Below are 26,659 nucleotides of genomic sequence, written 5' to 3'. Positions count from 1 at the left end.
TGAATGTGTTAGAGTTTGTGTATTTAGATAAGTTCAATAAACCTTTGTTTATCTTTTTCATCTATACAAGTGTCTTAGGCTTTGTGTTTATAAGTCACTGCCTCAAACTGATCGATTGTGTTTAGCTCACAAACAGTGAACATAAAGTGAATGATATTATTGCTGTTGTAATGGTAATATCCCGATTCAAGCTTAATTTAATTTCAACGTACTATGGGACGAATTAGTTGATAAAGTGGTAGATATTAAATGGTTAGTTCACCCAAAAATTAAAATGTGATGTTTATCTGCTTACCCACAAATTAAGATTTTTAACTCCAACCATTGCTGTGTGCCAGTCATATAATGCACGTGAATAGGTAACAATAAGAGCAAAGCAAAACAAACAACCAAAAAAACATGCTTAGACAACATTCACAAAAACCATGCTGCTCATGACGCCGATCGGTTTCTGTGAGAAACAAAACAGTATTTATGTTATTTTCTTACCTCCCGATGATTCTCATCTAGTGTTCCCATTCGCTATTATTTCCATCTGATAAGGTCAAACTGGCACTCACTTCCTTAAAGGGGGGGTGAAATGCTGTTTCATGCATACTCATGCATATTCTTTGTCAAAAATACTCCTTCCGGTTTCTCACAAGTTTCTGACAGTTTTTTTCCGAGTATGGTACGGTTTGACGTTAATAGAGCGGAAGGTCCTTGTATGGGCCGTACCATAGACTGTAAAAAAATATGGACGACTCGACATCATCCGTTTCCGCTTGTCAGATTTGAAGCTTTCAGGCGCCCTTGCACGGCGCGGACATCTTGGGACCGAGTCTGCGCAGTAGCGATTTCGGGACCGGAGTTGCGCAGTAGAGCGCAGGAAGTAGAGCAGGAAGTACAGCCGCGATTTCAAAAGCCCGCCCACACTCTCGCAGATGCAGAACAATTAATTATGTTGGTGTGAAATAAACAGTTATGGAAATGTAGAAATTAAAGCTAAAGATCTAATCTGCTCCCAAAAATTTCGAAAAAAGTCCGTTAGTGCCTCAGTGACAACTTCACTCAGAGAAGCCGTCAGTCTCAGCTGTCAATCATGACGTCACACCCTCCGTTTTTATTAGGGATGTCAACGATTAATCGATAATCGATTAATTGTCGATAAGACATTTGATCGATAAGACTTATCGATCATCGATTAAGCAGGGTCATGCGCGTGCGTGAGGAAACAGGAGGAAAAATGATGCGAGCGTGCCCGAGTTCTATTTGGAACCATTTTACAGCTGGAGTTACACCTTCATCATTACTGCAAGTTTGCATGTGCATTCGCAGCCTTTTGTTTTGTGCAAATGTAAGTTGTAATATTGTGTTATTTTGTGCAGGCCTATCTTTAGCTGATTTATCTCATAAGGATGCATTTGGTTAATAATTAACGTTAGAGGTGAGCGGTAGTAAAAGCGTGGCTGTGATCAGCTTCAGCGTGTAGCTCCAACAGCACTAATAATGACTATGATTGGGACTTTCATATTACACCACATTAATGAGAACACTATTGTAGCCTAATAAAACATTGTGATTGTTAATTATTTGGGTTTATTTGACGTGTGTTTCATTGCGTTGATCCAGGAAGAGCGCATGCACAACATGAGTCACGCATTCTGACTCGCGCATGTAACTTAGTTCACTTGTGCATTCGCATCAGATTGTGCTTAAGTAATTTGTAATATTACATTTATTTTGTGACGTTATATATGTGATCAATCATATAGGATGCGTTTCTTTCAAGCGAAATAAAACGCACTAACAAATGGCTTCAGTCAGTGATGGCTACCGGTTTTCATTCAGTGTTTCGGCTTTAGCGCATGCAGAGCAATGCATAATAACGATGATTGGGACGATCATATTATATAACAGAAATGAGAACACTATTTTAATAAATGGTTGTAAAGTCATTGGGTTAAGGTGCCGTGTTAAGAGCGTTGTTCCTAGAGCGCGTGAACACCACGCGTCTCCCATTCTGAAGATGAATATCAGCAACTCAATTCAAGTTCACTTGTCCATTCGCATCATTTTGTGAAGATATATAATTTGCAATATTTTGTTAACTTTATATAAATCTGATTAATCTCATATAGGAAGCTTTTTGTTGAGTTAAATAACGTGCTAGCAAAGTTTCAGTGTAACCAGTGTTGATTCAGCGCATCCGCTTCAGCTCGCGCAGTTCAAACAGCAACGCACGACTAATAATAACTATGATTGGGACTGTCACATTACATAACATTAATGAAAACAATATTTTAATAAATCCTTTTGAATTAACTGGGTTTAGGTGACGTTTCAGCACGTTGCTCTTGCAAGTGCGTCCACAAATTCTGAATAATAGATCTGAGGCGGCGTTCGTGTTGTATTACATGTTATATTTGGTTATTAAATAAGTAGCCTAATTTAATTAAATTATAAATAACATCGACTAATTTTACAATCCCATAGCCCTTTGTTTAGATAAAAATCCTTCTCATTCATTTGGTGAAGAACATGGCGTTTTGAGCAGCATTGCACATAGGCCTACTATCATGCTGTCGGCTATAAGCCACTGCTGTAGACGCATATTTCAGTATTATGGTTAACGATTAATCGATTAATTGATCGTTAATTTAAATGACGATCGATCATGGGAATTTGTGAAAATTGACATCCCTAGTTTTTATAGCATCAAATAACTAACTCAAAGTAAACTTATTTTTAAAACGAACACTTGAAATGAAATCATCGTGATGATAACTGCCTTCAGTGACATACACTAACTTTGGGGAACATTTTTTGAAGTGTAATTTTATTATTTAGTTTGCCTCGCGTCCATTAGAAAACACAGAGGGGCGGCTATACTGGGACCGGTCACCGGGGGGCGATCGAGGCGTGAAAGCTTCAGTAAATGAGAGGGAGACTGCAGGCTTGGGCCGTACGGGCTCTTCTCCCTGTAGGGTGCGTGCGCGCATGACTAGAGCGAGAGAAGAAATGCACGCCCATAAACACTCTCTCAAGCTGCAGATCCAGTCGTCCTTAAACACTTATGATGTGCCGCGCTCTCGCTCCACTTTATTCCTATGGGTGACATCAATCGACTTCAACGCTTCAGCACATCATTCCCGGAAGGCAGCGCTGTATTTGAACCAATTTGAACGCAGAAATGACGGGAAGCTTCACAACATCGGGGATTTCCACGGTCACTGCTGTCACAGGACTTCACCAAATCATACCAAAGAAGTATGTTTTTGACGGAGCGGTCCCAGTGATAAAGGTTCGGTCCTGCTTTGGAAGCAGCCGGTGAGTAAAACTGCTTCAAATGTCTATGCTGTTGGCTCGTCGCGTGAGTAAACATCAGTAAACGACACGATCGCGTGCTTCGTCATTCAAATGCGCTAAAGGTTAACGTTACTTAATTGTTGTTCTCTGTACGTTACACTAGTCTGAACGGTACAAAACCGTTTTGCTTGCTACTGCTAAGGTTTAGTCGCATACAATAGTCCATAAACCGAATCATGTCCTAATAAACTGCGAGTAAAGACACAAATGTTGACAGTCCACTAAATACAGTACATACCACAGAGACGGACGTCCTGCTGTTGCTGTTTCTCCTGTTGAATTTATTTCAGCCTGATTCTGGATCACGTATTAGCTGAATCCGATCGATAGAATACATGGGTCGATAGCATACATGGGTTTCTCCACGCTTGAGGACGTCACCACTTTGGGTGTGCTCGTCATTCTTTAGCTCCGCCCACACGATACGCCTCAAGGCGCTCGTTTTTTTCCTGAAAGACTCGGTACAGCCTATATTTCTTCTCCCCCCCCCCCCAAGGGCTCCAGGAGGCTAAACCCTCCTCATCCTGTCTGTGGTTCTTAGGGTCCTTAAATCCAGACTGCTGACCTTTGACTCCTGTTGACTCTCTTTGAACCTCTTGTGTCTTGAGTTTGGGCCTAACTCTAAGGTTGTCCTGAAACCTATGGATACATCCCCAAAAGTTCTATCTAACCACTTTAGAGCACATATGGAAGTTCCCTCGACTCTTCCTCCTCCTCAGGATGAACAGGAGTTGAAACCTTCTCTGTCCTGTCAGAGCCCTTAGGATGTACAGTATGCTCTAACTCATTGGAGGCCCAAGGAGGAGTACGCAAGAGCTATGGTGTCTACTATCCATCTAGATAGTCTAGGCTTTGTGACCAGAAGGCCTCCTATTACTCCTTTGTGACCAGAAGGCCTCCTATTACTCCTTTGTGACCAGAAGACCTCCTATTACTCCCGTACTCCTCCTTGGGCCTCCAATGTCCCTTGGGAGTCAGAGCATACTCCACCTAAGTGTGGAGGCCTCCTCGTAAGCGTGGTCCTCTGGTGTTTCCATTGATGACATCTGTGTGGCGGCCAGCTGGGCCTAATCCATCCACATTTGTTAGATTTTATAATCTGGAGGTCCTTTTTGCATAAACTACTGCACTCACATGCTTTCTTGTTTTATCCCCGACTGGGAGTAACTACCGGCTCCCTCATATATAAACTAGCCCCCTGGAGTCCCTAGTAATGAGGTTTTGGTGGATTACTTAAACTTGAGTGTCTTGGAGCCCTTTGTCAAGCACTTCTTACATTATTTAGTCATCATCTTGCCTAACACGGCATGATTATATTATCCCCGTAGCGTCTTGTTTAATTTATATAAATAAGACGAATGACGGCGTACTCGTGTAGTATCACAAGGTAACATACTCGGTTTCTGATGTAACCTCAGTTCCCTTAGATATGGAACGAATACTGCCATGCTGAATATTGCCTTGCTACGTGCCAAGACACCTCATGTGTCACTTCAGTCAAAACCAATTGATTTGCCATGGTGAAACGGTCGCTTTTATAGCCCGAGTCTCTGCCCTTTTCAGCAAGCTTACTCACCATTGACTCACGTGAACCACCGTGATATTTTTATATATTTAATATTACGATTTTGTATAATCACTGTTGTCCACTGAAAAAATATCACAAAAAATAAAATAAAAAAAATAAAAAAATCAAGCTGTCAATTCAGCTTGTCATTAGAATGGTGTAGAATGTGATTATTGAAGTTGATTGCATTGCAATTGCCATAAATGTCACAAAAAAAGGACATTCCGCTAGTGCAGAGAAAAGAAAAAAGGAAGAAAACAGGAAGAGAAAAACAACAATATAATGGTATGTTAGGAAAAGTAATGCAAACTAAACTAAGCTATGTTGCCGAGCTAGGTAGCATATCTTCTTGTTTTAGGAGAGTTCATGTAGGGGTGTTTTTGAAGAAAAATGTCATTTAAAATTAATTGAGTTCTCTTGCCAGTTTAAGGATGTGATGAAGGCCCATAGAATGGTGTAGATATGACATCACTTTGAAGGCTAAAACGCAGCAGCGAGCTAACATATTAGCACTTTCTTGTCCCGAAGTCAGTGGGTTTTCTTTAATTGGGTTTTGGTCATGGTCCGAAATTAACACCCACCAAGCGCCAAATGCAGGTAGATTTTCCATTTTTGCGACTAAATTCCAGGGTTGCCAACTCTCACACATTTGGCGTGAGACACGCTTTCAGGCTCTGTGTCACACTCTCACGCTGCCCAGCTTAAAGGGTTAGTTCACCCAAAAATGAAATTGATGTAATTAATGACTCACCCTAATGTCGTTCCACACCCGCCATGTCCATGTCGTGAAAGGGAATAAAAACATCATCAGAGTAGTCCATATGTGACATCAGTGGGTTCATTAGAGTCTCTTGAAGCATCGAAAATACATTTTGATCCAAAAATATCAAAAACTATGAATTTATTCAGAATTGGCCTCTCTTCCGTGTGTCTCCAAAAAAATTCAAACGGTTAGTGAATCGATCAATGCTGTGGGGCGTCAATGTCACGTGATTTCAGCAGTTTGGCTGTTTGACGCGATTTGAACTGCTGAAATCACGTGACATTGGCGACCCGAATCATTGATCGTTTCACTGATTCATTAACCGTTTAAATCTTTTTGGAAGAACGTGGAAGAGAAGATTATGCTGAATAAATTCATAGTTTTTGATATTTTTGGACCAAAATGTATTTTCGATGCTTCAAGAGACTCTAATCAACCAACTGATGTCACATATGGACTACTTTGATTATATTTTTATTCCCTTTCTGGACATGGACAGTAAAGTGGGCATGGACTGCATATGCTCTGGGACTAAAATATAAAATATCTTAAACTGTGTTCCGATGATGAACGGAGGTCTTACGGGTGTGGAACGACATTAGGGTGAGTCATTAATAACATAAATTTAATTTTTGGGTGAACTAACCCTTTAATCTCACGCCAAATTGCATGCTTTTGATATTAAACAAAGCTAGGCCTATAGCTGTTTTTATTATTATCAAGTTTAAATGCAAAATTCAAACAATAAATAGCGTTTTGGTGCTAATGTTAAAGCCAAAGGCGTTAAAAAGCAGAGTTAGGACATGCTCTCGTCTCCCTGCGGCGCGCGCAGTCACGTGGCTCATGGAGCGCTCAATACTTCCAGCGCTGTGTCAATGCATTTAAATGGCTAAGTGGATACACAACAGTTTCACTATACAGATGTTTGCAGCAAGTTTTGTAAACAGTACAGCTTAGTGTGCATTGATAATTAAGTCACAGGATCGTTTTATTATGGAGAGTGATAGAGATGCAACATTGTTAACATTAATTTTTTTATTCTTGTATTTAGCCTTGAGGTATTCCTTACTAATTGGTCACACTCATACTCATTGATGGTCAAATGTGACCGTACACTGTAAACACTTTTCAATTAAATAAGTGTTCTATATTTTAGTTAATTAATATTTATTGAATATTTTGAAGAGATCTTTTGGTACTAAATACTATTTGTGCAATAATTATTGTCAATTAATGACCACTTAAAATATATTTCTTCTAATATTTTTATTATTTATATTTCAATTTGTGTAGTAATTAAGGTTAAAATTGAGAATTCCAATTCAAAGAGGTAAATTAGAGTAATTTTGTTGCTAAAAATAATAATGTTAATTTGCCATTACCCAGTATGGCTCTTTAATAAATATACATGTATCTAATCTAGTTGCTCAAAAACAGTCTTGCATTTTTATAAATATTTAGATATGATCAAACACTAGATTTCTTTAAGTGTGAAATTTTAAAACGTTAATAACTTATGCATCATATTAGGACTTAGCATCCTAATATTTTTAATGAATAATGATACTTATTTAAGTACACACAAGTGAATATTAATGAATGCAAGCACATATAATTTGACCCAAGAAACATTTAAAATAGTGCTAAAATAGTGCTAAGACAAACTAATTTTCCCTTATTATGTACAGTAAGATATATTCTACATATGAATTGATACTAAATTAAGTTTGAAATAGTAGAAATAATATTTTGTAATTTTTGTTTGTATTTTTCTTTGCACTTTGCTGTGAATATGTACACCCCCTAATACTTCATTTGTGTTGGTCAATAATAATCGATTGGTCTAAATGCATTTACACTGATGCTGCCATTGTAGCATTCTGGAGTGCTGTGGTCTATAATAAGGCCCTATCATGCACCCGGCCGGTGCCGGCATCCATGCCAGGCGCGACGGAAACGATTTCTCTTTGGAGAAGGGTTCAGTCTTTCCGCTCCCAAATTCCTCCATGTAAATAGTGAATCCGCCATGTGCAAGTGCAACTGGCTTTTAAAGAGAATGGGAGAAATGAGACTCGGATTGATTTATTGCATGTTACAACAACCCTTTTAGACCATGCGCCTGCCGCACAGACCGGTTTTTCCCCGTCGTTAAAATAGCAAAAGTGGATTCAGACATGCCCTATGCGCACGTGCTCAGATTTACATTTTAGAACAAAATATTAGTTGGACCAACAAAGTGTTCGTGTTGAATTTTAAGGCAACAAGTTTACTTTTACATTTACATTTAATCATTTAGCAGACGCTTTTATCCAAAGCGCCTTACAAAAAAGGGGAGAGTAATAGAAGCAACGAAACAGACAAGGCCAACAACCTTTAAGAGCTGTAAGAAATTGCAATTAATTAGCACAGTACAGAATTTTTTTTTTTTATAGACATCTACAACAAAAACTCACGTACGCAAAATGCCGAACACTGGATTTTGATAGCTATGATAACAACCCATTAGGACTAAGGCTGTTGCCCCAACTGTTGTCGTTAATGCAGATTCAGTGGCCCAATGGGTTGGTTTTGTATGGCATTCTAGCTAAACGCGCAGCAATAGCCATCTACAACAAAAACTCACGTACGCAAAATACAGAACACTGGATTTTGATAGTTATGATAACTATGTAACATACCCGCCTGAAGGCACAAATCCGGATGAGAGACGTAGATATGATCCAGGAGTGTGCGCTTTTTTGTCGTTGCTGTGGTGATCAGTAAGTGCTATTCTGTATTGGTCAAGTGCAATTGGAAAAGATGTGTCTTAAGATGTTTTTTTTAAAAATGGCTACAGACTCCTGCTGCCGAGAACCAATTTATTTACTTTAAATTGAAACATAAATCATCTTTTCTTTGTGATGCATAATGGGAATATTTTCATAGGTGGTGGATCACTTTTAGTTACATGCATATATGGGCCAATACAGAATTGGTGACAACTGCACCAATGCATTTAAGTATTCAAATCGTCTCAGGTTACATATGTAACCATGGTTCCCTGAGAGGGAACGAGACGCTGCATCGAAACGCTGCGGGAACGCCTCTGCGTGATTGCGTCATGAAGCACTAGTGAAATCTGTCTAATAGCGTGGAGATACGTCATAGGCGGGTGACGTCATCGACCAGGAAGCTATAAAGCACACCCGGACCAAACGGTTGTCAGCTTCTGAAAAAGTCGAAAAAGTCGGTCACAGGCATGCCGGGACTATGGCATCGCGACGCATCATCTCGTTCCCTCTCAGGGAATCATGGTTACATACGTAACCTGAGACGTTCCCTTTATCGAGGGAACTTGAGCTGTGTCGAAACGCTACGGGAAGGAAATGACCACGTCGCCATAACCCCAAGTGTCTGTCTATGTGAACTGCTCAACCCACAAACACCCAGGAACCTGGGGTAGAGGCTACAATCTAGGTTGTAAAACCTCACAAAAGTGTGCAGAGAGGACCACCCTGCCGCATCACACACCTCTTAAAGAGAAACTCCTGATACTTGAGCCATAGAGGCCGCCATACTCCGGGTTGAGTGGGCTCGGCTTTCAAAGGTGAAGGCTGTCCAGCCGACTCATATGCTAATGAAATAGCCTCAACTATCCATTTGCTCAAGGTCTGCTTAGATGCTGGTTTTCCTTTACTCTGGGACCCAAAACACACAAACAATTGATCCGATTTTTGCCACAGGGCAGCTCTGTGGACATAAGCATCTAGGGCCCTCACTGGGCAAAGCAGATTTAACCTCTCCTGGTCTTGGTCAAGGAATGGAGGTGGAGAGAATGCCTACAGCATTACAGGACCCGCTACATTAGTCGGGACCTTAGGAACATACCCTTCCCTCAGGAACAAGCATGCTTTCACCATTCCAGGTGCAAATTCAAGGCAAGAGGGAGCTACCGACAGAGCCTGTAATTCCCCTATTCTCTTCAGAGACGAGAGAGCCAGAAGAAACACAGTTTTTAACGTGAGGAACTTCTCTGGTACCTCTTCAATAGGCTCAAACAGGGCTAACATTAGGCCTTCTAATACTATGGCCAAGTCCCAGGTAGGCACCCTCGAACGTGCCGCAGGCCTCAGCCTAATCGTTCCACGGAGGAAACGAGTTACCCATGGGTGTCTCCCCACTGAAGCACTTTCTACAGGACTGTGGTAGGCATATATAGCCGCCACATAAACCTTTAGAGTTGAAGGGGATAACCTAAAACTCTAGTACTGAACCAACCGGGCAGTGAGCTGGGTTTAAAGAACAGCCTGTGCACCAGGCGACGAAAACTCTCCATTTAAGGGCGTATAGTCTCCTCATAGAAGGTGCTCTGGAGTGCAGCATGGTTTCTATCACCTCAGTAGATAGACCTAATTCTACGAGCTGGGCCCCCTCAGAGGCCAAGCCCACAGTTTCCATAACTCCGGGCGCGGTTGCACTACTGACCCCTTCGCCTGGGAGAGAAGGTCCCTCCTGACCGGGATTTCCCATGGGAGACCTTTGAGGAGAGACACAATGTCCGACAGCCATACTCGGCCCGGCCAGAACGGGGCTATCAATAATAGCTGGGCCCCGTCCCGGTGGACTCTCTCCAGCACTCCTGGAAGCAACGCCAGAGGGGGAAGGCGTACAGACGTAGCCTTGGCCACGTCTGTACCATCGCATCCAACCCCAATGTGGCTGGATACGTGAGGGAGTAAAATAGGGGACAGTGCGTTGTCTCGCGAGAGACACAAACAGATCCACCTGAGCTCGCCCGAAGCGATTCCAAAGGAGCTCCCCCACCTCGAGGTGGAGTCTCCATCCCCCTGGCACTACTCCCTGTCTTGACTGGAACATTCGAGTGGACGGAATATACATTGCTCTGACTGATAACAATTTGCCCCGGGCCCAAGTCAACATTTGATGCGCCAACTTCCACAAACGGCGCGATCTTACACCCGCCTGGCTATTTATATAGGAGAACACCACTGTGTTGTCCGTACGTACTAACACATGGTGGCCCCTGAGGTCTGGGAGAAAGTGCCTGAGTGACAGGAACACGGCCATCAGCTCCAGCTGGTTAATATGCCATGAAAGCTGATGGCTGCTCCACAGACCCTGAGCTGAGCGGCCACTCATGACCGACCCCCAGCCAGTTAGGGAGGCATCCGTTGTTAGCCTTAAGCAACGACAAGGAACCCCCAGAACTGGACCTTGGGATAGGAACCAAGGATCCTTCCACTTCACCAATGCACGTAGGCATTGCCGCGTGACCTTGATCAAGCGAAACGGATTCCCCCTCGGGGAGAAGCCCTTGGTCCTGAGCCACCACTGTAAGGGTCTCATGTACAGCAGGCCAAAAGGTATCACGTTGGATGCTGCTGCCATCAGCCCTAACACAAATGTTTCACAGTGAGTGACTGACCTAGCTTTATTCGTTTTACGGTATCCAGGATTGCTTTTAACCTGGGAGGAGATAGCTGAGCCGACATTCGTTTTGTGTCCCAGACTACCCCCAGAAAAGTAGTGCTCTGCTGAGGTCCCAACATACTTTATGATATACGATAAAGCTAGGCCGAATGGCAGCACCCGATACTGGTAAGCTTCGCCCCCGAAAGCAAACCTGAGGAATTTTCTTTGCTGCAGAAGGATGGAGATGTGGAAGTATGCATCTTTTAGGTCTATTGTGACACACCAGTCCTCGTACCTGATCTGACACACAATCTGTTTCAGTGTGAGCATTTTGTACTTTAGTCTCTTTACAGCCCTTTTTAACTGACGCAGATCTAAAATAGGCCTTAGCCCCCCATTCTTCTTTGGAACTATGAAGTACCGGCTGTAAAACCCAGACTCTCTGCAGTGGTGAGGGACCCTTTCTATAGCCTCTTTTCGCAGAAGAGTCTATACCTCTTGCTCCATAACCAGAGCCTGCTCGGAGCTTACTACTGTAGGAGTAACCCCGCTGAATATGGGTGGGTGTAACCCGAATTGAATTCTGTACCCTTTTTCTATTGTGAGCAGGACCCAGTTTGAAATATTTGGCAGAAGTTTCCACGCTGCCAGAAAATCTACTAAGGGAACCAGCCTCTCGAGGCTGGCCTCTGGGTTTCTCTGGGCGGTCAGCCCGGTGTCCTGTAACGGTGTACCGGCAGGAAGCAACCGAACTGACACCCTGAGGGCCCACCTGGGAGGCTGCGAACATCCCCACGCCGCTACGTTTCCGGGCGGACATGGAGATATATGTTCACCGGGGACCACTGTGCCTTGAAGCACCATAGGTGGCAGGGTTGGCAGTACGCCCCCCCCCCCCCCCCCCCCCCCCCCCATGACTTACTTTATGCCTTTCGCAAAGAACACTGAAAAAAGGTCTGTTGGATTACATGATCATCGGTTTCACGATTCAATAAGTTAAACAAACATAATTTGTTGACATAACTTCAACATCATGAAATTAAGTAATTTTTAAGTAATCCAATTGAGTAGTCTCAAAATTATTTTAATATGGCTTCCAACAACAGGCTTGAGAACCTGCCTTTTTAATCAAATCACAAGCTTATTTTGTTTTTGTGTATTTTTGTGGTCCCTTGAATGATTTATAAGATGGTACTAACTAGCTTTAATTTTGTTAGTCAGCAATAGCACATAATGAACATGTCTATGAAATGCTCTTTAATGTGCTGTCTCAGTCCGCAGCCTAGGCAATCGCTCCGCTCTTCTCCACTATGGTAACCCAGTATCATTTAAATGATTCGAATTATTCCAACATAATTAAACATTAAATGCTATTAAACAATATAAAGTCTCCCCCTTATCTAATCACTTAAGTTCAACTATTTTACTCTTCTCATCAAGTCCCAAGCAAAGCATGCTGGGACCTACAGTTTCAGCAAAAATCATGTTCAAGTACTTGACTGGTTCACATTCAACCCCAAATAATGTAATCTAGTAGATTCCACATTTTAGAGAATTACATTATTCGGAAGCAAAGAAATCACGTTTAGAAGAGAAACACAATTTTGTTTTGCGTAGATCACAAATAATAAGATTAAGTCAATTGGACAATGTGTTTTCCTTTTTTTTTCAGTGAACAATTAGATTCAAAATACAACACATCTCATAAATTACACTTAAAATATTCTTAAAATTTTAATATGATATTGATTTACCTGTGAACATTTTATTTTATTATATTAACAAGGTACTAGATGTAACCAAAAATGTAATGGGGCAATATAACCCTTCTTCTTAAATTGTGTTTCGGTATTGGGCAGAGGAAAAACGTTCTGAAAATATGATTGAATATGATGAATTTTAGAAATGTGTGCCTTGGATGCATACACAATTTGTGGGGGAAAATAAAATCCTCAAGATGTTTCTTTGAAGCAATTCTGTAGAATGGCAATTTTCATAAACGTTTATTTTTAAAGACTTGTTATGTTACATCGCATGAATTGGGCGTATCAGTTGCATTGCACGATCACAACCTGTTCCCAAACTGTAATGCCATGTGGAAAGATTAAGTGTATTCACTCTTAAACCAAATGACCATTTAACTTTATCAATATCAATCAGCTAAATAAATCAGCACTGTGACACAGATACTCACATCATATTTTTAATAACATGTGCAGCATATTATTGTATTGTCCACCCATTTTTAATAAAACAACAACAACCACCATGCCATCAGTGTTGGGAGCAATGCGCACAATTAGGCTATACAATTACTGAAATTTAAATGAGTTTGTTACACTCTTTTGTGAAAAACGAACGCTTGCAGCAGTGAAGAAGCTCAAATCAAGGCCCTAGTCCGGCCCGTGTCCGACAGCTTATTAAATTTCTGTCGGACTGGAGCCCATGTTTTGTTTTGTTTTTTAAATGTGTATCCTCCCTATTGTTGTAGCCATTAAAATAGTTGTAGTTTTGTTTTTAATGTCAAAATAATTATATTTCGTTTCATTTTGTTATTAAGTTAATAAAAAAAAATGTTTGAAGCATTTTTTTGTTTGTTTGTTAAATTATAGTTTTTGTTTTTTAAAGTGACGATCAAGCGGCCTACCGACAGTGAGTTAACCGCGTGTTTGATCAATGTAGCCTCTCAAATCAACACTTGACTTGTCTTGCCTAATAATCAAGGGCGTAGGTTTGGTTCGAACATCGGGGGGGTTGAACGTTGGGATGCCTGTTTTTTTTTTTTATGCGTGTTGTTATTGGATTATTTATTTATTCACATCTATCATTATGGTAACACTTTAGTATGGGGAACACATTCACTATTAAATATGACTTTTGCCTCATTAAACTCCAAATTTACTGCTTATTAATAGTTAGTAAGGTCGTTTTTGTAGCATTTATGTTTAGGTATTGGGTAGGATTAAGGGTTGTAGAATAAGGTCATGCAGAATAAGACATTAATATGTGCTTTATAATTTCTAATAAATCACCTGCTGCTCTAGCCTGGATGCCAGCTGAACTTAGCCCCGCCCAGAACATTTTTAGGTTGGGCAGTTCGGTCTGGCATCGCTCCATAGAGGAGTAATTATCCCCGAACAGAAACGGTTCGGACCAATGAAATCATCAGGGCGGGCTGTAGACGATGACAGACAGATGATCAACAGTAACGTAATCATGCACGTCATCAAAGGGGCTTGGATTATATTTACTCGAATCCTAAACGGAGAGCTTGTTTGTATCTGCATTCACCTTCCTAATTTCTCTCAAAGATGATGATCATGTTGGGTAAGTATTCTGTATATCAATAAATTCTTTTATTTTTTTACAACACTGGCTAAGATCGTTTATTCCAGCGTGTGTGCAGACAGGGTTGCCAAGTTTTTACAACAAAATCCGCCAACTACTAGCCCTAAACAACAGCTTCCCGGGGGGTTCTCCGGGGGAAAAATGGCGTTTGGGGGGTAAAAGGTGTGTTATTTTGGCACGGTTACCTGCTAAAATTCACACTCATGGGTCTATATATCACCGCGGGAAAAAACGTGGACTTGGTAACACAGTGCAGTTGAGCTCTGTCTGTTGACATTTGACAATGCGTCACTTCGTTGCTCTGATTGGTTGTAGGTCTATCCAATTGATGTCTTTCCTGGTTCGGTTGAAACACGCCCCATAATTACAGCCCAATGGAGCAGTTTCAGACTCATATTCTGACTAGAATTGAGTATGACCACGTCAGGCTAGTGCTGCTCCTCTCCCTCTGCTGACTTATCTACCCAGCTGCTTTACCTCGAATCTGTTATAAAACATGTTAAGAGATTATACACCTCATAACGTTATGAAATTTGTGTATAATCATTCGTAAAATTCTAACATAGAGATTGTAAAAAGAAAGAAATTAACTATTTAAACAGTAGGCAGTGATTTACTGTTTTAAAGGTGGGGTAAGTCTTATTTCAAAACCGTTTTAGAAAAAGGACACGGGCCGAGTGGAATAACAAACTTGTAGCCAATCAGCAGGTAAGGGGCATGTCTACTATTGATGGTGAGAAGAGCGCTCGCTCTCGCTCTGTGCACGTCATAATTCAAAACACACGAGTCACACATGACAGACATTAGCCGAGAACTAGCCTAATATATGCTGCTTGACTATGCTCGTGTGTCATGTTCACTTGTTAGTCCATTTGCGATCGTATTGTGTCTCACTTCAGCGATGATAAAGACCCGTTCATTTCCACACCGTATGGAGCATCTAAATCCCCTCACTGTGTGCTTCAAGCATCAGCTCACACAATGTCTCCGACAAGTAAGATACTATACTCCTAATATATGTTTGTTCACTATTTTTGTGATCTATATAACCCTTATCCAGTCATAATTGTAATATGTCGTTAGCTGGACTGTCGTGCTCGAGCTATAGAGTTGTTCATGAGAACAGTTTGATCGCTAACTCTAATCTGGTCATAATTGTAATATGTCGTTAGTTGGACTGTCGGCTTATGCTATAGAGTTGTTCTTGAGAACAGTTTGTAATTTTTGTGATCGCTATCACTCTAATCTTGTCATAATTGTATGTCGTTAGCTGGACTGTGTGCTTGTGTAGGCTACTATCGAGTTGTTCATGAGAACTAGGGATGCACCGATAATGATTTTACATGGCTGATTCCGATACCGATTTTTTTCAAGCAAACTGGCCGATTCCGATACCGATTTCATTTTATTTTAAGCAACAAACAATAAAGAAAGAAAGTATACATGAACAAGATGTTTATTTGGTATTTAATAGGCCAAATTGGCTTTTGGCCAATGAAAACAAGTTTGCAACCTGAAATTAACAGGAAATTAGGTTGAACCTATGTAAAAAATTAACATTAACATTAACAACTGCATATTCTGCAATCCAAACAACACAATCAACACCCATTCAACAATCCACACAAAGAATTTACTTAAATTTTTTGTTTTCAAATTCAGTGTAAAGAAGAAAAAAAAGTATTTACCATTTAAATAAAATTAAATAATTAAATTAAATAAAGTATATAAATACACTGTTTCAAAATATTAAATCAAATCATTTTTAGTGCAACGAAAAAGCAAAGAAAAAAAGATGCCACATCAGGTGCTTTTTAAACCAAATTAAGTCAATGCAATTAATGTCCAAAAAAATAAAAATAAAAAAGATCATCCTTAACTGATAGTATTTCACTTCAAAAGTGCATGCATGTTCTTCTTTACAAACAGAAGCATTTCGGATTTCTCACAAGTTAGTCGGTTTCGTTTCTCGTCCAACACGTGAGAAGCTGAGCTGAACAAGCGCTCACTATCTACGCTTGTGCACGGCACAGAGGAAAGCTTGCGCAACTTCAGCGAGTGCAGGAAAGCGGCTCTTATTTGTGCACCAGTACACCAACGGCTGTTCGCTTCTTGGTATCTGCGCTTCAGACAGGTAGCTCTGCATTTCCAGTGCTGTAGGGCTGCCCGTGTGCTGAATCTCTTCAGAATGTTCTTCCAATATCTCATCGTGCATTGCTAACAGCGAGCTTACTCTGCGTGGTATTTTTTCTGCTGACGCCTGCATGGACTCTTCATTCCCTTCAGCACATCTAGTCTCTTTCCTTAGTTCTCCAGTTTCCGTTTGTAACACATTTTGAAGCATTTCTCGTACTTTTGGTTTGATTGTGTTGGAGAAATATCGATCCTTGTACCTTTTCATAAAAAAGTCATATTATAGCCTGGCATTATCTGATGTATTATTATTATTATTATTATTATCATCATCATCATCAATGTTGTTGTCGTTACCTTGGATCGAGGATCGTAGCCAAACAGTACAAAGGCTCCTGTTCAATATTGCCGAATCTTTTCTCAACCGCTTCCAAAAGAGTGGATTTGAAAGTTAACGCCATGATCCGTTTCAGCACCTTTCCTAAGGAGACGTTTTAGTGCAACGATTGAGGGAATGACATTGCTGCAGTCGCAATAGAAGAGCTTATTTTTTTTGTAAGCTTCTCAAATGGTGCAAGAATAGTCAAAATGTTCTCTATAAGACTCCATTGGTACGCGGTGAGGGTTACAGGTAAATCGTAGTCTGCAGCATATAAAACTTGACAGCATATAATAGCTGCTGTTCCATCGAGTTGGGACATCTTGCTGTAGCCTTTTCTTTGGCTGGCCCAGCTGTGCCTGCACATTCTGGAGTCGGGAGTATGCGAGCGGCAAATGTTTGAAATGGCCAACTATTTTCCTTCCAGTCGCTACAATATCAGTTACACTGCGCTGTGAGAGCAACCCTTCATTTATGGCCAGCTGAAGAGTGTGGGCCATACAAGGCAGGTAAGGTAGGTGAGCATCCTGCATCGCTTTACACATGTTTGCGGCATTGTCACGCACAATTACGTGCACTTTGCTTTTGGAAATGTTCCAAGTTTTAAGCATCTCTTCAAAAGATGATGTATGTGAACCTGAGAATTCTTGTGCATGTAAGAGAACTTTATGTAGTTCGAAATCAGCATCAATATACTGGGCTCACATCCGCGCTCCATATATCTGTGGTAAAGCTAAAGAATTTGACCTCAGCATTAAGTAGACTGTGAACATGAGTTGACGCGGCATTGTACATTTCGGGTAGAGCCACATCCGAAAAGTATTGCGAATCCATGTGTGTCATTAGATGACGAAAACCTTGGTCTTCTACAACAGAAATCGGCTGGTCATCCAGTACTATAAATTCTATTACTTTCTTTGTAATGGCTTGCGCTTTTGGACTATCTCTGCTGTAATTCTGTTTTTTTAGAATTATGGATTTTACCGATGGTTGAGTGAGTGATGAAGGTTTTGGCTGTTTTGCATTATCAACAGATTGTTGATACTCTTCGTGTTCTTTCAGGTGATGAACTTTTAAATGTCTGATCAAGTTTGTTGTACCGAATGTCTTTGCTGTTGTTCCTCCGCGATTAACTCGTCCTTTGCAGACATTGCAGATTGCAGTCTTCACGTCCTGCTCGCATATTGCAAAATACTTCCACACAAGTGACATGTTCGCGAACGTTTGCAATATAAGCGTGTGTGGATTGCGCAAGTCGGCGCACTTCCGGAAAAACCGGCGGAAAGGAAGAAAAAAAAACGTCTGGTTGCCGGTCGCGCGTTAGAAGCAAAAACCGGCCTGTTCCGATTATTGGCCGGTCAACGGGTGCATCCCTAATGAGAACGGTTTGTGTGTGTTTGTGATTGCTGTAACTCAAATCTTGTCATAATTGTAATAAGTTCGTTAGTTGGATTGTCTTGCTCGTCTACTATCGAGTTGTTCACAAGAACGGATTGTGTTTTTGTGATAGAAGGGATGACTTTTTCATTGAATATTCGACCTGGATTAGATACACAGAGATTCTGCCATAGCCGTTGATGGATGCCTCTGGGTTTACATATGTGTGGGGTGGCGCTATCAAAATAGGGGCGAGACCCTTTTGGGGGTAGGGGCGTGTTTGTTTTGGTGATTTGAAATACCAATAACGGTTACCAGATAACACTTACCCCACCTTTAATGAGTGAACCACTTAAATCGTTCATTCATCAAATTCGTTTAAAAGTTTGATTAATTTAGGACGGAAAAAAACACAGATGTGAATACTTTTGTCATTAATTACACACTATTGAAAAATGAACTAGCAAACCAGACGGCTGCTCTGTTAACTTGTTATACTGATAGTTATAGCTAAATACATTGCTTTGGATTAACGTTAGCTAGCTAAAACATATGTGGTGTGCACTTAGCTATTACACAATATTTTCATACCTCATTCTCAGTATTTGCTTTTGTTACCGGCCTCAGACCTAGGGGATATCTGGGCAGGCAGCAAATGATACACAGGCAGTGTGCACTGTGGATCGGTGAATAAACTGTGAAAAAACACAAGAGGACAGAAGTTATGTCTTTCCACAGCGGCAGTCAGTTTATTACTGAGATAATTTCTCTTTAAATCTCTTTAAAAGGATTCAACATTTCGAAACTTCAAAACTCTTAAAATGCATTTGGTGAAAGACAAGTTAACAAACAACAACATATACAAAAATACATAGTAGGTGTATGCAAAACATACCAGTTTGTACATATTATTATGCATGTATGCTTATATACAGGTCAACATTATATGCATTTAGAATCTTGCATAAATTTACATTATAAATCAGATACTGTATAATACAAAAAGTGTCAAAATCACAAAAATAATTTATCAAGAGACAGAAAGTGTTAAAGACCAGATTTCAGAAGAAAATACATTAGATGTCATTTCCCCCTGCTGTATTAATTTGATATAATTCGTCTCTTATTTAACTCATGCACATACAGAAAAAAATACATGTGCTGACCACTCAAAATGGCGACTGAAACGAGAATACAACACTCTCAGAAACGTAATTCTAAAACGTCTCTAAAACACTTTTAAACAAGAAGATATTGACATGAACTCAATATTTCAGCATGATAAACACTTTTCTAATGTCAATCAATATATAAACCATACATGAAATACGATTAGACAAACTCTTTAGCTGTTTTTTAATATCTTTAGTGAATTAAAACTCTTTTTCAAGATTAAATACACTTTCCAACTCACTTAAACTCTATGCATAACACTTGTTCATTTACCCAAGTTCAATGAAATTAACATTTTATTGAATGACGTTCATACCCGTGAAAAAACACGAGAGGACAGAAGTTATGTCTTTCCACAGCGGCAGTCAGTTTCTGAGCGCGCTGAACTGGGGGAAGTAACTCTCTCGAGTCTTTCATGTGCGCAAAATGCGCCATCTAGTGGTGTGGTGGCGTAGTGCCACAAAGATGTTATACATTAACTCAGGTCTTAATAGAACAATTCCCCTTTTGTGGAAAGGGAAAAAAAATAAAACTTTACGAAATGTGTACATATTAATGGGGGGAGGGGGGATCAACTTATATATTACATTTTCTCAACCCCTTATACTTTATTTATTTGTTTGCATCCCTCTCTGACCAGTAACTGATGGATTTGAATATTGAGGGGGTTACCTCCCCCCATCAACTATGCCCCTGAATGACACAAGGCCTGGATACACCCTCTCATCTCGACAGCGTTTGTTCCAGGTACTTACTTCAACTGCACCTGACAGAAGATTTATTTTTTTTCTGAGATGGCTATCGCACACTTTACAACAAATAAATAGCTTTTATAAAACGGTATGGGACGTTAAGAGTTGCTATGGCAATCGTGAACACATTCCAGCTGCTGGAGAGGACAGCTTCGACGTTTCTGTGTGCGCATGTCACTAAATTATTCCGACTGAAAGTCAGCACATAAACCCCAGATCGGCTCAGATAATGTCTCATGTAAACAATACTCTGAATCTTTTAATTGGAATGACAAAAAAATTGTTTGGATCACGAATACGAAAAAACGCATGTGCAAATATCGGACTCAGTATGCAAATGCCTTAACCATAGACTGTAAAAAAGCAAGTAGTTTGGTATATAAAGTACAGTAGTTCTGCCTTAATGCAGAAACCGCAGACTGGTTGAGGATTATCTGGAATTGCCAGGGCAACTGTCTCTGACGAAATGGAACGCTCTATTGTGGCGTCACAGTGGACCGCTTTAAGAGCTTACCGAGTTGATTTTTTATCCAGTTATCGTTTGCCAGGAGTTAACGCATTCAAGTCAGGGGTTTACTGTGAGAAAATATCAGCTAACAAGTACAGTGAGTGATTATCTGTCTGAACGAGTACCACAATTCGGTTGGATCGTAGTTCTCTTAAAAGATCAGCAAATCAGTTTGACACTATCGAACAGCTCACTCTCAGAACTGTGCACACGGAAATCTTATTAGTGCTTTGATAGATCTGAATAGTTCTCATAAACGATCAGAGATGTCTCCTGATAAGAGCACAGCATCATCTTCATCCGAGAGGATTGGCCGCAGTAGTGCACAAATGACTCCTCCGGGATCATTCGAAGAGGATAATTTCTCCTCTAGGATGCAATGGATCATGAAGCGTGAATTTCTGCTCGACCAACTCGCGGAGCTTCAGTCCAGATCCCAAGAGCGCCGAGAGGAGTCTCAATCAATGATGGAGCGATTCAAGGATATCCGTAAGTAATCTCTTATTATTTATTCATTTATCCATTGTCTTTTGCTTAACCCTCAACGGACCTTCGGGACAAATGGGGGCCAAAACCTTTTTTATTTGTTTAAAAAAATACTTCCCTTAATCTGAGCAGTACAAGGCTTGGTTACTTTTTCTAAGTTTGCCACCTGAACACACACACACACACACACACACACACACACACACACACACACACACACACACACACACACACACACACACACACACACACACACACACACTTATTGCATGGTCAGATTTGTCTAAGCATGTTTTGGCATTTTTGTATAGTCTAAAACAACAAAGATGTGTTGTTGTTGTTGTTGTTGTTTTACAATTTTAACTTTTTAATGTAAAACTTAAGAGGTTAAATTTGTTAAAACAGGTTTATAGAGTTCAGCTTTTTGCAGCTATGCATCCATTGGGTACTATTAATCCCATCTAGTGGCTACTGATATTTTTTAGTTATTTAAATTTTGTACCTACATAAGTCCACCAGATGTCACCAAAGTCAACACATTTTTAGGTTTTTGCTCTCTAAAAATACTGGAATTGGTTTTTTGTTTTTTTACTGAAGTTAAATTAATATTAAATATAAATAAATGAAATATCTTTTACATGAAAATATGGTACTTTCAGTGGTAAAAAAAAATTTGATTTATAAATAAAAATAGGGATCACACATCAGACCCTGTGCCCAAAAGTGTCCACAGAGGACCAAATGTTATGTCTTTTGAGGGCTAAGTGTGTTTTGGTATGTTTGTATAGTCTAAAACAACAAAGATGTTTTTTCGGGGTTTTTTTTTTATTTACAATTTTAACTTAAGAGGTTAAATTCATTAAAACATTGGTTTATAGAGTTCAGCCTTCATGCTTCATTGCTAGGGTCCTAGAACTTATAAAAATGCAGCCTCCGGGTTATACAGGCAGATGGGCAAAGGGTGTGTGTCAATCAGCTCCCTAGTTTAGAAGTCAGGCCACTGATCAGGGAGTTGGCCATTTTAAGGGAATCCTTCCACTGCACTCAAAGTTCCACATTTCACCTCAAAACCCAGGAAGTTCTGAAGCGCGAAACTTATATCATGTGAGCCAACTCACTACACGTCATTACAACCGTTAACGACACAGAATATATGTTTTTAAAAAAAATAGAAAGTATTTTATTATATTTTAGCATAAACATACATCGCTAGGCAGGTAATGAAGACAATATTTCTAACATTTATAATTTTATTTATGGCTGAAATGTTGCATGTATACATAAGCCAAGTATTTATCATAATGTACTTTAAATAACATTACAAGTAATGTCATAAAGGTATCTGTTCTGTTGTTACTCATAAATACCAGTAATGAAACGCAAGTAGAAAGCAAAGGGAATGTGTGATGATCACTTCAAGGGAGTACAGTCATTTAATTGTTTATGGTCATCTCAGAGTAACAAGTCCTTATGATTAATTTTAAATCTAGTTATGGCGGGAGTGTTGGAGTTAACATAACCAAACTGCAACCTTGTCTCTCTCTCTTGAATCCAACAAGGAATTGACTTGAACTGCAATTTATTGACTGGCCAGTAGAGACGGGCTCCAAAAGAGAGTCAATCCCATAGACCCCTCATGTTAAAATGCCCAACTTTACAACATAATTTTTTTTTACAAAAAGTGGTTTTGGTCTATATTGCTAAGTTTGCTCTTCATGCTGTTTTTTTGAATTGCAATAACTCATGAATAATTAAGGGCGTGGTCACTTGAGTGACAGGTGGATTGCCTATTTTCGGTTATCCGGGAGTGACGTGTCGTGATGCGCTGCCATGGTGGTGACAGCCAGCTAACCTGTTCAAAACTGCTCTTCAGAAACCTACTGGTGACATCAAGGACACTGTCCATTGTTTAATACAGTCTATGGTATAAACAGAACAATTCAAGTTTTTTGTTGTGATATATAGACACATCTTCATCATGCATTTGACATTACGTTTTTAAAATGTTCATAGGTCTTAATATGCTTAAATGCTTTATGGAGTTTAATAAAGCATTTAAGAGCATTTTTAGAGTTTAATAAATCATTTACTTTATAGAGTTTAAATGCTTAATTTGCTTAAATGCTCTATAGAGCTGCACGATTAATTGTTAAAAGATTGCGATCCCGATTCAAACACCCACATGATCTTATTCCTAAATTTCAAAAATTAAACAATCGATTCAAGTTCAACACACACTTTGAAGTGGGCTTTTCTTTGTCTGAATGTGCGCTGTGATGACACACGTAGCTACAAAATCTGCAGGAAATCTGCAGCATCTGAGTTTGTGTTAAATATGCGATTGCTGAATCCTGAAGGGATTAAATCATGGCACCCTGACCCATACATTGATATTTTGTTTTATTTTTTTATTTTATTGAGCATAATCAGTTTACGATTAATTTGTTTTACTCCTTTACAGATAAATCACTTGAATATGAAATGGAGAATGTGGAAAAATCGAGGGTCACCATGGAGCAGCTGGAGGGCTTGCAGAAGAGTTTCGAAGATTTCCAGGCTCATGTGCACCACAACGTGGGCCGCTTGCAGAACAACTTTCAGAAAATGCAAGAGCGTGTGAAGTCACAAGGTAAGTTAATGCACACACCACCATTCATAAAAAGCATATTTGAATCACTTTGGTTACATTGTGATTTGGGATTAACTAAATTTTTGTATCAGAGTAGCTTACAGTGTAAAATGTGTTTGTTTTCAGGGAAATCAAGGAAAGAGGATCTGAATCCCAGTTTGGTTCAAGACATCCTATCTCTGAAGTGCTGTCCCACCGTACCAGAAATGAAGGCAAATCCAAACGCTTTATCAGAGTATTCATCAAACTTAATTGGTGTGTTGAATAACATTGCCAGATCTGACACCTGCAGTCCAGCCACGAGCTGGGCATTAAAAATAACAACTGAGACCATTGGAAACCTCAGCCAGGCTTTTCAGGATCATTGCAAAGAGGCGCAGGGTGTCAGGGCGCATCCACGGAAACAGAAAAAGGTGGCGGAAGAGGTGAACAGAAAATCCAACGTTTCACTTCATCAGCAGGTGCAAAAACCAAAAACTGATGCTGTGAGCAAGCGACTCACTCTCCCTCAGGTCAAGGAGTCCCGTGTACAAAAGGCAAAAATTAAAGGGTTAGAGAAGACTCCAAAAGACCTCCAGAGTCAATCTGCTGACTCTCTTGCAAAAGTTTGCAGGGATTCAAAGGAAGAAATGAGAAAGGTCACATCATTTAACAAGATGACTGAAGATGAGGTTTCTCTTGGCAGCCACCGTCCTACTTCCCAAGTCAAATTTTTTGAGCAGATCCCTGAAGAGGAGGCAAAAGCTCATTTGTTGAGAGCAGGGACATCATTTCAAGAGGTGGCACAGGAAGACCTCCAGAGTCCATCTACCCATAACATCCATCGTCCTTCCCCTGTCAAATCTTTTGAGCTTCCTCAGATCACTGAAGAGGAGACAAAAGGTTATTTAGACTCCATGTTAAGAGCAGGGACATCATTTGAAGAGGTGGCTCAGAAAAACCTCCAGAGTCCATCTACTCGTAACATCCATCGTCCTTCCCCTGTCAAATCTTTTGAGCTCCCTCAGATCCCTAAAGGGCAGGCAAAAGTTTATGTAGACTCGATGTTGAGAGCAGGGACATCATTTGAAGAGGTGGCTCAGAAAGACCTCCCGAGTCCATCGACTTGTAACATCCATCGTCCTTCCCATGTTAAATCTTTTGAGCTCCCTCAGATCCCTGAAGAAGAGTCAAAAACTTATGTAGATTCAATGTTGAGAGCAGGGACATCATTTGAAGAGGTGGCTCAGAAAGACCGCCCGAGTCCATCTACTCGTAACATCCATCATCCTTCTCCTGTCAAATCTTTTGAACTCCCTCAGATCCCACTGTCTGTAAAGGGGACGAAACTTGATATGGTGCCAGTGGAAGATCTTCAGAGTCCATCTCCTGCACCCTCCCATCTTTCCTCAATTATGAAACGGCCCCAAATTCAGAAGCCATCACTTCAGACACCTGACAACCCAAAGAAAAACAAATATGTTTCAACAGTCTCAGATAACAGTAAAGAGGATGATGATCAACTGCTTCACGATCAGACGCTTGTAATTGACATCAAAGCTCAAGAATACAACCTCAAACTTCTGGATCAATCTTTTGAAAACGACAAGATCTCCTCCGAAACGTACAACCAGTGCAAAGGAAACATTAGTCAAGCGCTTCAGAGTGTTGATCTGCGACTTGGATGTCTTTTCCAGAGATACATCAGACACGTCAAATTAAAGCAGTTAGGGTAAGAAAAAAGAATAGCAATGACTAACATTTTGATTGTAATTTGTGTTTTGACAAATCATCTTTACAATGTGCCATAACAAAAACTAATTTTATTTCTGATTGCATTGTCTGTTTTTCAGGAAGAAACTCAATGAAAATTTCAAGGTGACCAGAGATTTAAAAGATGGATGGGAATTCAAAAAAGTTCATTCTCAGCTCTGTAAATTCGACCATTTTCAGAAGACTGTGAGAAAAATCTGGGATGCCAAGCAAGCTTCCAGGGACGAGACACGCAGATGGTGCATCTCACGGATGGCCAATTTATACCATCAGGTCAGTAAGAATTTGAATAAATCGAATAATATAAGTCTAGACTAGGTTTTTGGTAAAGATATAAATAGATGATATGATGGAAAACATGTCAGAAATTAAATAATTTACCATTTTTATCCTTCAACAGGTGAATTCAACCCATGGCCTACATCTGACAGGCATATCATGTGTCCAGAGGCATGTACCACTGTCTCTTCTGACTGTGACACCTGTGAGGTTTGGTGCACATCTACACCTGTCTTCTCCGCCTCCGCGACCGCCAACTGTTCCCAGAGCCAGTCCAGCTCGTCTTCTCCGGAACAACCGAAAAGTTCTGCACAGTACAGATGCCAGTACTGTATATCGAGCATTTGCTTGAAGGTCCGTAATATCTGTTATTCATAGCTAGTGTGATTGTATGGGAAGGATAATGCTCAGTTTCTCAAATCTAGAGTAACCTCTTTCTCAGAATTCTGGCTTTTATTTCTCGCAATTGCAAATGTATAACAAGCAATTCTGTTTTTTTTTTCTTGCTATTGCAATTTTATAACAATCAATTCTGACTGTTTTTCTCGCAATTGCACATTTAATTAATCATGATTGATCACATGAATAATAACTTTACAATTTCATATAAAAAATATATATATATATATATATATATATATATATATATATATATATATATATATATATATATATAAAATTCAACAAATCATAACATAATATTTCTACAATTCATCTCGCTCTTTAAGATAAAAAAACTCTGGGCTTCTGGGT

General features: G+C 40.0%; 1 protein-coding gene and 1 long non-coding RNA gene across 2 annotated transcripts in view; one reads left to right on the top strand and one right to left on the bottom strand.

Annotated features, from left to right (window-relative positions):
* LOC137093173 (uncharacterized) overlaps positions 1-19,119 on the bottom strand; it is a 44,398-nt gene extending 25,279 nt beyond the window's left edge. Inside the window, exon 1 of the long non-coding RNA XR_010908404.1 lies at positions 18,919-19,119. This is a non-coding gene — a long non-coding RNA (uncharacterized lncRNA). The remainder of the gene's footprint in view (positions 1-18,918) is intronic.
* Positions 19,120-19,272: 153 nt separating this feature from the next.
* Positions 19,273-26,455, top strand: LOC137092890 (uncharacterized). The gene is made up of 5 exons (XM_067457419.1): positions 19,273-21,249; positions 23,708-23,875; positions 24,002-25,586; positions 25,708-25,900; positions 26,028-26,455. Exons 1-5 carry the CDS (start codon positions 21,027-21,029, stop codon positions 26,256-26,258), a joined length of 2,400 nt encoding a protein of 799 aa, XP_067313520.1. The 5' UTR covers positions 19,273-21,026; the 3' UTR covers positions 26,259-26,455.
* The last annotated feature ends 204 nt before the right edge of the window (positions 26,456-26,659 follow it).

Source organism: Pseudorasbora parva, chromosome 11, assembly GCF_024679245.1.
Source record: "Pseudorasbora parva isolate DD20220531a chromosome 11, ASM2467924v1, whole genome shotgun sequence".
NCBI lineage: Eukaryota > Metazoa > Chordata > Actinopteri > Cypriniformes > Gobionidae > Pseudorasbora > Pseudorasbora parva.
Note: the sequence above shows the minus strand (reverse complement) of the source record. Positions and strands in the feature narration are given on the sequence as shown.